Source organism: Thamnophis elegans, chromosome 2 (genome assembly GCF_009769535.1).
Source record: "Thamnophis elegans isolate rThaEle1 chromosome 2, rThaEle1.pri, whole genome shotgun sequence".
In the NCBI taxonomy this organism is placed as follows: domain Eukaryota; kingdom Metazoa; phylum Chordata; class Lepidosauria; order Squamata; family Colubridae; genus Thamnophis; species Thamnophis elegans.
Genome location: NC_045542.1, coordinates 153,033,213 through 153,045,667, shown reverse-complemented (window position 1 = coordinate 153,045,667; position 12,455 = coordinate 153,033,213). Strand labels below are relative to the sequence as shown.

Here is a 12,455-nt window from a genome sequence, read left to right as displayed (position 1 = left end):
GGATTCAAACTAATGGAAGAAACATTCCTCCCCACTTGCAGGAACTCCTTTTTTTCAGTCCATTTCAAAACAAGGAGCTGTAGCTGTGAAGTGGAATCATCCCCCTCACCCCCCCAAGGCAACCAATGTGCTACACCCAGGTGTAATCAAGGGAAAAACCAAATGACAAGGTCGCAGTGACACTTCTTCCTTTAGAACTGTTAGAAATTCTCCTTTTACACCCTGATCATCCCCCGCGTTTCAGAGCCAACAGCTGTTGTGGGCCACAGCGGAGCTTGGCAGCAGATGCAGACAATGAGGAGGTGGGGGGGAACATGGGCCAGTCCTGGAGTCTGGGGAAGGCTCGGTGTTGGACCATCATATACCAGTTATCAGCTGCCTTCAGAGTCAGACATCAGTGAGGCAGACAAACATCTGTGTGTGCATGCAGAGTTGCCAGACGAAGGGAACAGCTAAAGAACAGGGGTCAACTTGGGAGTAAGGCCACAGATGGACGATAAACGGCCCCTTCCAGAGGAAATAAAAGAGGAGCGAAAGGGGAGTGAAGTTTGCAGGAGACAGCTTGATTAATTGGTTTGTGACTCTCTGAGACTCCTTGCCAAGTTTTGCAGATATCAGCCTGGGAGCTCTCCAAGCCAGATAAGGTCAGTGACTGTAAATCCTCCCTTGAGAGACTTTGCTGGATGTGAATGAGAGGAATTCACAGTAAATTAATAAAAGGGTTTTTTTGTCGGGACAAGGAGTTTGCTTCATGCTGTTGGGAAGCCTCGGTCAGAAAAACATATTGAGAGCAGCTCAGGAGAGCTCTTGGGCCAGTAAGGGATATGAGACAGAATCCAATACATTTTCAAAACTTCATCCAGCTGGAAGCACAAATAAGAGTTTGCAGTCTTGGAAATATAAACTTCAACCACAGATCATTTCACCCCACAGAGAGTACTTGCCTGTTCCCAGAAGGGGGCCGGGCACCTACAGACCCCAAACCATTGAGTTTCTGGTAATCTGGCATGGGCTTCATTTCCAGAGCGTGAAGCTGAAGAAAACAAGTCTTGTTAGAAGCTGGCAGTTGGAGGCATCCCTTCCTCCCTTCAGGAAGGCTCCGTTTCCCCAACCCTTCTTTACCTCGTTGTGTCCCACTCCGCCGGGAGGAAAGGCTCGTATGGCCGGAGACACCAGTCGCCCAGCTAGTTGTCCCGGGGGCCGGAGTGCCTGGGCAGCCACAGGAACCAGAGGCATTGGAGGAGGGGGCGGAGGGGGTGGCGGTGGGGCAGAGGCAGCTGGGGGTGCTTGTTGCAAAGAGCCAAAGTTCACCACCGGTGGCAACTGGGGAGACTCCACCACTGGCAAGAGCACCTGGGGCAGAAGCAGAAAGGGAGAGTGAGTGAGTGGCAGATGCTGTGCATTCACAACCTTCCCGGGAAGAATCTGGGGATCTTCAGGGGAAAAAAAGCTCACCCTCACCTGTTGGGCAGGTCCTGTGGCCGTCAGGAAATTGCTCTGGCTGCCTTGGCCCAGTGTGGCTTGGTAGAACTCGGAAGGGGAGGCGAGTTCCTGACGCACCTGTGGAGGAAGGAAGAGCAAGTCAGGGGGGCACCTGGTCCTTGGATGACGACAGCACAGAATCCTGGACATAACTTTTTTTTTGGGGGGGGGGGGGGGTGCCCGGGCAGAACCCAAACTGGGTGTGGGGGGAGTTCTGGCCTGCTGGGACCATAAACTGGGTTACAAAGACGATGGGTTGCTGGGCAAGAACAGGTGCACAGGTAGTTTCCTAGTATGATTTTGATTGCTTATTTAGTAACCTATGACTATCACTAAGTGTTGTTATCTTATGTTTCATGATGAATGTGTATTTATGATGACTATGATTATGGTTTATCACTTACATCTTTTATGTACACTGAGAGCTTATGCACCGAAGGCAAATTCCTTGTGTGTCCAATCACACTTGGCCAATAAAGAATTCTGTTTTCTATTTTTCTATTACAACCGTTCAAGTTACAACGCCACGGGAAAAAGTGACTTATGACCATTTTTCACACTTATGACCATTGCGGCATCCCCATAGTCACGTGATTTACGTTCAGATTGGTTGACAACTGACTCACATTTATGACAGTTGCAGTGTCCTGGGATCATGTGACACATTCTGACAAGCAAAGTCAATGGGGAAGCCGGATTCATTTAACAACCAGGTTGCTAATTTAACAACTGCAGTGATTCACTTAACAAATGTGGCAAGAGAAGTCGTAAAATGAGAGAAAAGTCATTCAACAAATTTCTCTGTTGGCAATGTAAATTTTGGGCTCAACTGTGGTCGTAAGTTGAGGACTACCCGTAATTGACAAGGATAGATAAAAAATGGCTTGAGGTTTCAGGAAACTGAATCCCGTTGGAATCAGGGGGGACTGAGGGATGAACAATAGAAAACGGGAAAATTGATAGAAGACAGACTTTTTATACCATGCAATAAAAACCAATTTAATCCCTTACATGGACCAAAACATCCATACATGGACTACTGGAAGTGGATATTTCAGGTGTGTTAAGCCTTTATGCATGGAATCTTTTGTCCATCTTCAGTAAAAAAAGGAGGCATGTATTTTCCAGAGGATTTAATTCCACTTTGGTTTTGTTGTGCTGCCTGGTCTCCAATTGCTTTTGAAAAGGTATGGAGAGGCTATGGGGAGACACGATATGAACTTCAATGCAGTTGTCAAAAACTTAGCAAGGCATCTTCTTAGCCAGTGACGGAAAGCTCTTCCACTGGTAAGCGTGGCAATATGCTGATAAGTAGTAGTAATCACCCCAATCTCCTTGTACCAAGTTGGGCAGCCTTTGGGTGAGGAATTGGGAAAAATTAGACTTAAAATGCCAGATTTGCATCTCCTGTGTCACGCTCCTATTGATCTAATCACCAAGAACTAGCCTCTGCTTATGCTGCCCCCTCAGAGAATGCTTTGGTAGCACAATCTGGCACGCAAAGGGTTCAAAACTGCACTCAGCACGAGTGTCTTTACAATTGGAAAAGCTTGTTCCCCCCCCCCCCCCCCCCAAACACATGCAGACTGGAAATTTTGTTTGCTGGATCTTTTTGCTCTTCTGCAGTAGAAAACAAATCCATTTCAAACCAGAGCTATAAAGGAGGGCTGGCTCTTTCAAATGTTGATTCCTGCCCTGTTGCCACATTATCCGAGTGCTTTTCTTTAAGCTGCCCAGATTCTTTGGGGTTAGGAAGCATATAAGTGGACTAATGAACCAAGTTCAGCTCCAGAAACTACCTTTGTAGACCCTGTTATTTGAGGAGCATTGCATCACTGAGAAAGTGCTGGCCAAAACGCCTCTAACTCAAAAGTCTGCTTTGATAGGTACGTATTTGGTTTCAGGAGGGCGACTCTGTCCCAATCTGGTTCACCTTTGGAATTCCAGTTCACTGTTAAAATTCTCTTTCTTCAGTAATTTCACCTGATCTTCTCGGTTCGCTGCCCATTACTGGCAGCACTCAATGTACAACTATTTGTTTAGTATGATTATAGCTCTAGAAATTTTTGTTTTGAGTTACGGTAGTGATTTACCATATTTTTTGGAGTATAAAGGTTTTGAAGAGGCAAATTAAAAAAAAAAGTTTTTGCACTCTGCAAACTTTCCAGGCCCATTTTTCGTTAAAAAAGGGCCATGGATAGCCTTTAAGAAGCTTAAAGAGTGCTCCTGGGGCTGGGTGTGTATGTGTAAAATTGAGCAAAAAACGGGCTGTTTTCTGCCCTCCCCAGCCCCCAGGAGCTCTCTAAAAGCTTCTTACAAGCTATGCACGGCCATTTTGGTGAAGAGGCGGGGTACTGGAGGCAAAAGAAAATGGTGTATTCAGTGTATAAGCGCAAGATTTTCAGCCTCTTTTTTGAGGGAAAAAGGTGCATCTTACACTCCGAAAAATACGGCATTACTGGGGACTTACTAGAAGGAAAGCTACGGCAAATCTAGATAACATACTAAAAAGCAGAGGCAACATCCGGCCAACAAAAATGAGTGTAGTCAAGGCTATGGTTTTCCCAGTTGCAATGCATGGCTGTGAAAGTTGGACCATAAGGAAGGCTGAGCGCCAAAGAATGGAGGCCTTTGAACTCTGGTGCTGGACAAGACTCTCTGCGAGTCCCTTGGCAAGGCCATCAAATCGGCCAGTCCTAGAGGAGTTCAACCCTGACTGCTCTTTAGAAAGCCAGATCCTGAAGAGGAAACTCAAATACTTTGGCCACCTAATGTGGAGGAAGGACTCAATGGAGAAGAGCCTAATGCTGGGAAAGATGGAGGGCAAAAGAAGAAGGGGACAACAGAGAATCAGGTGGCTGGATGGAGTCACAGTAGGCCTGAGCTTAAATGGACTCCGGAGGATCGTAAAGGACAGGAAGGCCTGGAGAAACGTTGTCCATGAAGTCGCGATGGGTCAGACATGACTTCGCAATGAACAAAGTGAATTACAATGACTTACATGTGACAAGATATGGAAGTCACACTAAGTGACTTACACTCAGTCCTCGTAGTTACAATCACAGCACAAGTGTTTTATGACCTGAGTGCTTGGAAACTGTCATGCGTTTGTGACAGTTGCGGTGTTCTGCGGTCATGGGATTGCCGTTCGCAATCTTTCCAGCCAGCTTCTGACAAGGAAAGTCAAAGGGGAAGCTGGTAGGGAAGATTGCAAGTGCAGGTCATATTGCCGTGTTGCTTAAGGACCCTAACAAAAAGATCGTAAAATCGGGTGTAGTCACACATGATGCCTCATTTAACGACACATTTTTCCAGTCGTAAGTGATTGTTAGAAGTGGAGGGCCACTTGTCTTCTTGCATTACTTCCCCCGTACCTGAAGCAAGGCCTGTTCAGGAGCCAACTGGCTTCCACAGAAGGCTGAGCTGTAGATGAAGGAGGGAGGCGGTGCCTGGTACAGCATGCCCGTAGCCGGAAGTTTGGGCAGGTCGGCCGCATGCAGAGCTGCTATTTCCACATACTGTCCTTTCAAGGCCATCCCCGAGAGCAAGGCTGAGCTCGGAAGCACTGCGCCCGCTGCCGTCTGAGCTGGAGAAGCAGGGGCCGGGCTGGGCTGGAGGTACAGGTGCTGGGACCTAGGGAGCAAGAATCCGGCTCAGATGGGTGCCAACAGCTGCGTTTGGGACCTCCGGGTCCCCAACGAGGAGGGATCTTGGCTCCATCCTCAACCAGGATCAACCTATCGTCCGCTCCCCCACTGGCCTTGGTACCTGTATGAGTGAACAGAGGGGGTGTTCGGACGGTAGTTGCTGCCAGCACTTGTGTTGTGGAGCTGAGACTCGAGCTGGGCGTTGGGGACCTACAGACAAGAGGACGGATAAAACTCCATCAGAGGACAAGGGCGCAGGATGCCAGCGCAGATGCCCACATCCCCGGCCCACCCTGAACAGCATGCATCATTTTAACTGGTCTCTGCCCAGTGCCCAACCCCCACTTTCTGTTCCAGGAAAGCATCTCCCTCTTCTGCCTCCCACCTGCCAAGATGGCTACCTGGTTCCCATAAAACAGCTCCGGGTACAGCCGTGGCCCCTGGCCCCTCTCACCTGTGGAGAGAAACACCATTAGGTGCCAATCTGCTTTTGAGCCACTTGAGAGTCCCGTCCGTCCCCCAAACCAACCAAATCCCCTTCCCTACCTGAGAACATGGGAGCGTCTGCTGGGAAACCATGCAAACAGGAAGAGGCGGCAACAGCTGGAGCTCCCGGGAAAGATCGGGGCTCGAAGGAACGACTGGGAGGCATCTCGGGGGATGCCCTGTGGCCGGGAGGGGCTGGGGGAAGCAGCTCCCACTCTCGGGGAGCAGAGGCCAGCTGTGGAGAGAGCAGACGGAGAAGCTGTTGGGGGCAGATGGTCACAGTCCAATTCTCCAATTCCTTCTCACCCAAACCAACTGGACTTGTTTTACTTCATTGCTACGTATGCGGACTCAAACACAGGCCTTTAGCAATCTAATTCAAGCTATACATCAGGGAGCAAGCTGCTTGTAAGTCCCGTGGAGCTGCTCTCATCATGTCTGACGGCAGCATAGGCTGCTACCACCACTTACCCCTTCGGTGAGGGCCTGGTGCAGCTCTTCACCTGCTTTGGGGACTTCATTCCCAATGAAGCGAAGGTCAGCGTCCTGCAAGGCCAAAGTCCCCAGTCGAGGTCTGAGCCCAGGGCTTCTCTGGCTCAAAGTCTGCAAAGAGTAGCCTATGGCAAACCTGGGAGGCAGGTAACCCAGGCACTCCTGACTGTCACGCTTACCTTATCGCTGGCACCGAATTGGATGGGTGGGCAGGCTCCTGGGGAGTCCAGCTGGGGGCTCTGTTCAGCCTTCAGAACGCCCAGGCCTTCTGTGCTCTCCTTGGCCTTCTCTGCCCGCTGGGAGCGCTCAGTGCCAATAGCGCCTGGGGGAGGATGGTCTCGGGGCAGGGGCTCTGGGGAGCTGCTCACCTGTTGCAGAGGAGAAGGGAGGAAGCTCATAAGTCAAACCTTTCGAACCTTAGCAGGTCATGCAAATTGCAAGCTATCCTCCCCATTCAGCGAACAGGTGCTGTTTTCAAGCCGTCAAGCAACGTAGGCAATTTGGACAAAGACCCCAGTACAGGTAATCCTCCGTTTATGATCCTTAACTGAGCTCAACATTTCTGTTGCTAAGAGACTGTTGTGGATTTTGCCTGTTTTAAAACCTTCTTGCGACAGTTGTTAAGCGAATCACCACAGTTGAAAAGTTAGTAAACGGTTGTTAAGTGAATTTGTCTTTCCCAATGACTTTGTCAGCAGGTCGCAAAAGGGGATCACACAACATTGCAACAGTTGTAAATATGAGTCAGTTGCCAAGCATTTGAGTTTTGATCAGGTGACCGTGGGGATGCTACAGCTGAAAAACGGTCGTAAGTCACTTTTTTTCAGTGCCACTGTAACTGTGGTAATTAAATGACATGTTGTAAGTCCAAGGACTGCCTGCATTTCCCTCAGAAGTTACCCAAGGGGCACACAGCTGCCCCTCACTTCAAATGAAGGCACCATGATGATCTCCACGCCTTCCATCTCTACTGGAAAAATGATGAAGACAGAAACTGGCTTCAACAAGATCAAGGACAGATTATCCTATGAAATTTCTGATGCTCAGAGATACATTTTTACATCTCTTTACGCTGGACTGAGTTAAAAAACTGAACTACCTCAGTCAGAGGCGTGGTCAACAATTGCATAACTCAGTCTCTAGGCTAATGGACAAAGTTAACCCATGCTTGGATTCCCCAAGCAGCGCACAGGGGAAGGGATCACACCTTGGTCGTCTGGCAGACCAGCTTCCTAAGATCGTCTTTCTTGAAGCCCCGAAGGAGGATCTTGAAGGGGAGGAGAGCTGGCAGGCTGGAGAGCCAGATGGGACACAGAACACTTGTAAAAAGCTCCTTTCAAGTGAACCTGAAGTAAGTCTTACTTCAGGGTTGCAAATATTTGGTAAAAGCAACAGTCAGTCTCCACCGTTATACACTAAGCATCAAATCGCTTTAGTTTTTATCTAGGAAGATGTTTCTATCCTTTAGAATGCAAAGAGGAGCACAAAGAGGTGTTGTAAGGAACTGCCTCTCAGCAAGCAAGACTCTTAATCCATTTAGTTGAATCCAAAGAACTTTTTTGCTGAGAGAGAAGTGACTGCAGGAGAATAAGGCGGAATTAGAAAAAGCCCATGCAAAACAAACAACATTCTTTCCTTTCCCCAAGCCCAACATCAACTTCTCCTCCCCCGCCCCCACCAGTCCAGGAAAGGTTGTTTGGAGAGTCTTTGAGGTGTGAGGAGATAACAGCTCCCTCTCAGGGCATGTTGGCCTTGGAGTCCAGCTGAAAGCGGCTGGGAGAGCGTTTGCTTTGTCTCCAAAGACGCTCCCCCCTCCCTCATTCTGTCTCAGAAGGCGCTCTCCCTCCCTATTTCCCAAGCAGTTACAGCAAAAACAAAAAGCAAGTTAAAAAGGCCAGCAAGTCTCTCCCTCCCCCCACTTCTAACAGAATGGCAGGACACGTTGGTGGGCCTGACAGGTGTGAGGGGATGTCCAGCGATTTGCAAAACTAGAAAAAAGTTTCTAAAAGGAATGTGGAGGGATGCATAGGGCTGAGCACCCTATTTAAAGGTCCTACTTACTGGACTGCAAGAATCTCATAGCAATGAATCATGTTCTGACAGCTTCCCCAGCAGCACAAAGCCCAGTCCTCATCCTGCCACACCCCTTTTATTTGATTGACAGTGAATTCCTCTCCAGCAAAGTCTTTCCTCTCCCACAGTCTTTCAAGATGGTTCACAATTACCGACGTTTATCAGGCTTGGAGAGTGGCCAGGCCAGTATCTTTCAGATGCCTCTGCATACTTGGCAAGAATGCAGGAATGAATTGTCTCCTGCAAACACCCTTCCCCCTCCACTCCTCTTTTGTTCCCTATTCACCATCCACCTGTGGCATTACTCCCAAGTAGACCTTGGTTCCTTAGCTGTTCCCTTCATCTGGCAACTCTGCACATGCACACACTGGGAACAGGCTCCAGCTGTTCGTCTGCCTCACTGATGTCTGACTCTGAAGGCAGCTGATAACTGGCATGTGGCCCTGGCTCCATCTCTGCCTCCAACACAGAGCCCTCATCAGAGCCTTTCCCAGACTCCAGGACTGGCCCATGCTCCTCCTCAATCCCCCCACTGTCTGAATCTGCTGCTAGCTCTGCTGGTGCTGGTGGGCCACACAAATCATGTCCTCCTTACTTGACTAGACAACTGCAATGAAGCCACCCCAGAAAACATACCTGCTGAAAAACGCCTGATTATACCTTTGCTTCAGGCCCTGTATATAAAAACAGAGGATTCGGGTACAATTCGAAGTGCTGGCTTCGATCTATGTAGCTTGGGATCTAGGGACTTGCAAGATCACCTTCTCTTATCACACAGTACCTGAAGCAGCAATGCTGTGTGGTTAGCAAGAGAACAATGTTGCAAACTCATGATCGGAAAGAGGGGCAACTGACGGTTGCTATGACAATATGAACAGATTCCAAAAGTCGTATAATTTGTGATTTTAAGGTATAAAAGATGCGGATGAATAATGGGAGGTTGCCAATTGGTCTCAGCCGGTCCCTTTTGACTGCTTCTCTGATTGACACTCACTGCAATGTGATGTAGGTGCTTGTTGTGGCCCACCACTGGCTAGTGGAGCTAGATTCGGACAGTGAGGATGTTGGGGAGGAACATGGCCCAATCATGGAGTCTGATGAGGGCTCTGTGTCGGAGGCAGAGAGGGGGCCAGGGCTGAATGCCAGTTATCAGCTGCCTTCAGAGTCAGGCATAAGTGGGGCAGACGAACAGCTGGAGCCTGTTCCCAGCGTGTGCATGCGCAGAGTTGCCAGACGAAGGGAACAGCTAAAGAACAGGGGTCGACTTGAGAGTAAGGCCACAAGTGGATGGTGAATGGCCCCTCCCAGAGGAAATAAAAGAGGAGCGAAAGGGGAGTGGAGTTTGCAGGAGACAATTAGTTTGATTAATTGGTTCGTGACTCTCTGAGACTCCTTGCCAAGTTTTGCAGATATCGGCCTGGCAGCTCTCTAAGACAGATAAGGTTGGTGACTGTAAATCCTCCCTTGAAAGACTTTGCTGGATGTGAATGAGAGGAAGTCATAGTAAATTAATAAAAGGGGTTTTTGTTGGGACCAGGAGTTTGCTTCATACTCTTGGGAAGCCTCAGTCAAAAGAAAACCTTAATAGCAAAGGCTTTATGTTTTGCTATGCTTTAAATTCTAATAAACCTCTGAATCCTAAAGTGAGACTTTTGTGGTGTGCTGTCTGTTCCCATTGTTATTAAGAGCAGCTATACTCATGATTTGGTTTTTTTCCTGACAGGTAGAACCATCTGACTCCAAAGATCTGAGCCCTAACTGGGGTTAACTATAACAAGAGTAAAAATAGTGAGAAGAGTCTTCCGAGTCCAATAAGTGTAGCCTAACTGATTGTGTCAGAAAAACACACAAATTTAAGACCTAGATGGCAGAACTTTTTACAAATATAACTGTTGTCAGAAGCCATCAAGATCACAAGAGACAGAACGAAGAGGGAAGTATCAACCATTTGCAAGCTACTCAAGAATAAACGTTGTACCTTCTTGTCCTTGAGCAAACTGGACTCTCTGGTTGGTGGCGGCCTCCTCCTTTGCTCCTTAGTGTCCGTTCCTTCTGGATCAGTGGCCAAGGTGTCATCCTTACTTTTGCCAATGGCTCCACCCCGCTTGGTGGCAGCATCTGGTGTGCCTTTCAGACCCCCATCGGGAGAGCTGCGTTGGCTACAAGTGGCCGAGGAGACCTGGGAGTCACTGCTAAGGTCCACGCCACTGTCAGACAGGCTCATCTGAAAGAGAGGCCAATGGGATTCAGGCTAGGAGAAGTTCAGGATTCAAAGGAAGCCCAAAACAAAGTCTTCCTCACTTGTTAACATCGGTTCCGCTCTCTCACGGACATGCTCCCCCCCCACCCCCTTCCAAAGCAGAGACACACACCAGCTTTCTCACCTCTGTACTCGCAACCTCTTCAAAGGCATTCAGTGGGTCAATCCATGGTTCTACAGAGGCAGGACGGTAGCTTTTCCGAGAAGAGTCTGATTGAATGAAGTACAAGGGCAATTGTGTGGAGCTCTCTACGACTTGTAAGTAGGAGGCCTTCAAGGCTCAACCCTATCTAAATTGAAGACTTGTTCCAGCTCATAAGAAGTGTTTATTTTCAACCCACATGAATTTGCCCTAGGGGCTGCAAACACTCCCTGCCTGTTCCTTGACAAACATCTATCCAAAATGTTCAAAGAACAGCTGACAAAATGGACATTAAAATAAATAAATAACCCCACACCTATTCAGACACACCTTTAGCTGGTATGATCAGGTTTGTTTTGGTCCAAAGGATTGTCTGTCATTGCTAGAGCTGACTGTGTACACTTTAACTCAATCTCAACCCTCCCCTCTTTTCCTTTCCTTCAATCAAATAACTTACTAGAATTCAGACGGTTCCAGATCTGTGGGGCTAGCCCTTCTGACACTGGCACACTCCTGCTGAGAGGCTCCCCTGGTGTCTCTTCTTTGGAGGGTGCAAAACCTGGTCCACTGGGAAAGCTCAGGGGCTCCTGGGAGAGGTGGGGAAAAACGTACCAAAGTTATCGCTAAGTGTTTAAGCCAAATACATGTGTCTTTCCCTCAATTTTGCACTAGGATGAGGGGAAAAAAAACTGCTTACCTGCTGCAGAATATCTTGCTTGCGAGGTCGTTCTCGGCGTTTTGCACCAAAGCCACTTCCTGTGCCAGATTCCTTCAGAGGAGCGCTGCCGGAACGGAGAAGCTGGTTCTTGTCCAGGAAGCAGGAATCTGAACGGAGAGGAGATAGCGATTCCAATCAAGCCAGACAGAATCAGGCAATAACATTAAAGATGATAAACAACTTTATATACACAATACCAGAAGTTGGAAGGGACTTTGGAGGTCTTCTATTACAACCCTGTATATCATTCTATTCCAAGACCTCATCATTCTGGAAAAATGGTTGGGTAACCTTTTCTTGAAAATCCCCAGTCTCGGAGCACTGATTAATTGTTCTAATTGTCAGATTTCTTAATTTTATATAAATTCCGTCCCTCTCTGGAAGACGAAAACATTTTGCTTCTCCAAGCACCTTAGTGGCAATGCAGCAGTCAGGAAAATAAGCCATTCCAGAGACCATTATTAGTAAGGTGCATATTCAAGCTTGCACTGTATGCTTTGGGGAAACCAGATCTGCCATTAAAAAAAACCCCATGAGGTTTTAGAAATTTTACTGTCAAGAGGAAAAGAGATGGGTGCGCCAAAACATTATGGTTTTCCCAGCAACTTCCATTTGAAAGTTAACAAACTAGCAATCTCTGAACTTAACTTTAATAGCTACCATGAACAACTCGTTGTTTTTCCACTGTGTAATCTCATTAATTACAATGGGATTATTAAGCAATAATCATGAAATGACTGTTGACTTACCTGAACGGTCCTTCTATATGCGCTGCAAGGAGAATCCAAGCATGGGTTAACTTTGTCCATTAGCCTAGAGACTAAGTTATGAAATTGTTGACCACGCCTCCTCTGACTGGAAGGGTTCAGTTTTGTATGAAGGCTCAGCCGGATTAAGAGACGTAGTTTTTATTCAGTTCAGATGTAAATGCACATAGAAGGACCAAACAGGTAAGTCAACGGTCGTTCTCCAATGCGCTGCTTAGAGAATCCAAGCATGGGACATGCCAAAGCAATGAATCTCAAGGGCGGGAACTAGGCTGGTCAGGGGCCTGAGAAGCCGTTAGGACCCTCTGAAGGATTCGTCACCCAGTCAGAGGAGGCGTGGTCAACAATTTCATAACTCAGTCTCTAGGCTAATGGACAAAGTTAACCC

The 12,455-nt window shown here is 47.9% G+C and overlaps 1 protein-coding gene across 4 annotated transcripts in view; it reads right to left on the bottom strand.

Annotated features, from left to right (window-relative positions):
* The window catches only part of PRRC2A (proline rich coiled-coil 2A), a 53,240-nt gene that overhangs the window by 2,432 nt on the left and 38,353 nt on the right, over positions 1-12,455 (bottom strand). For 2 of the 4 annotated variants that reach the window (XM_032208764.1, XM_032208765.1), the window contains exons 18-30: positions 11,280-11,407; positions 11,040-11,169; positions 10,565-10,650; positions 10,159-10,404; positions 6,287-6,475; positions 6,087-6,161; positions 5,676-5,850; positions 5,531-5,583; positions 5,251-5,339; positions 4,857-5,115; positions 1,456-1,560; positions 1,123-1,353; positions 945-1,033 (exon numbers count right to left, since the gene is read on the bottom strand). In XM_032208764.1, the coding sequence (XP_032064655.1) occupies positions 945-1,033; positions 1,123-1,353; positions 1,456-1,560; positions 4,857-5,115; positions 5,251-5,339; positions 5,531-5,583; positions 5,676-5,850; positions 6,087-6,161; positions 6,287-6,475; positions 10,159-10,404; positions 10,565-10,650; positions 11,040-11,169; positions 11,280-11,407 (1,855 nt within the window). The remainder of the gene's footprint in view (positions 1-944; positions 1,034-1,122; positions 1,354-1,455; positions 1,561-4,856; positions 5,116-5,250; positions 5,340-5,530; positions 5,584-5,675; positions 5,851-6,086; positions 6,162-6,286; positions 6,476-10,158; positions 10,405-10,564; positions 10,651-11,039; positions 11,170-11,279; positions 11,408-12,455) is intronic. The other 2 variants (XM_032208766.1, XM_032208767.1) reach the window with 2 other exon arrangements.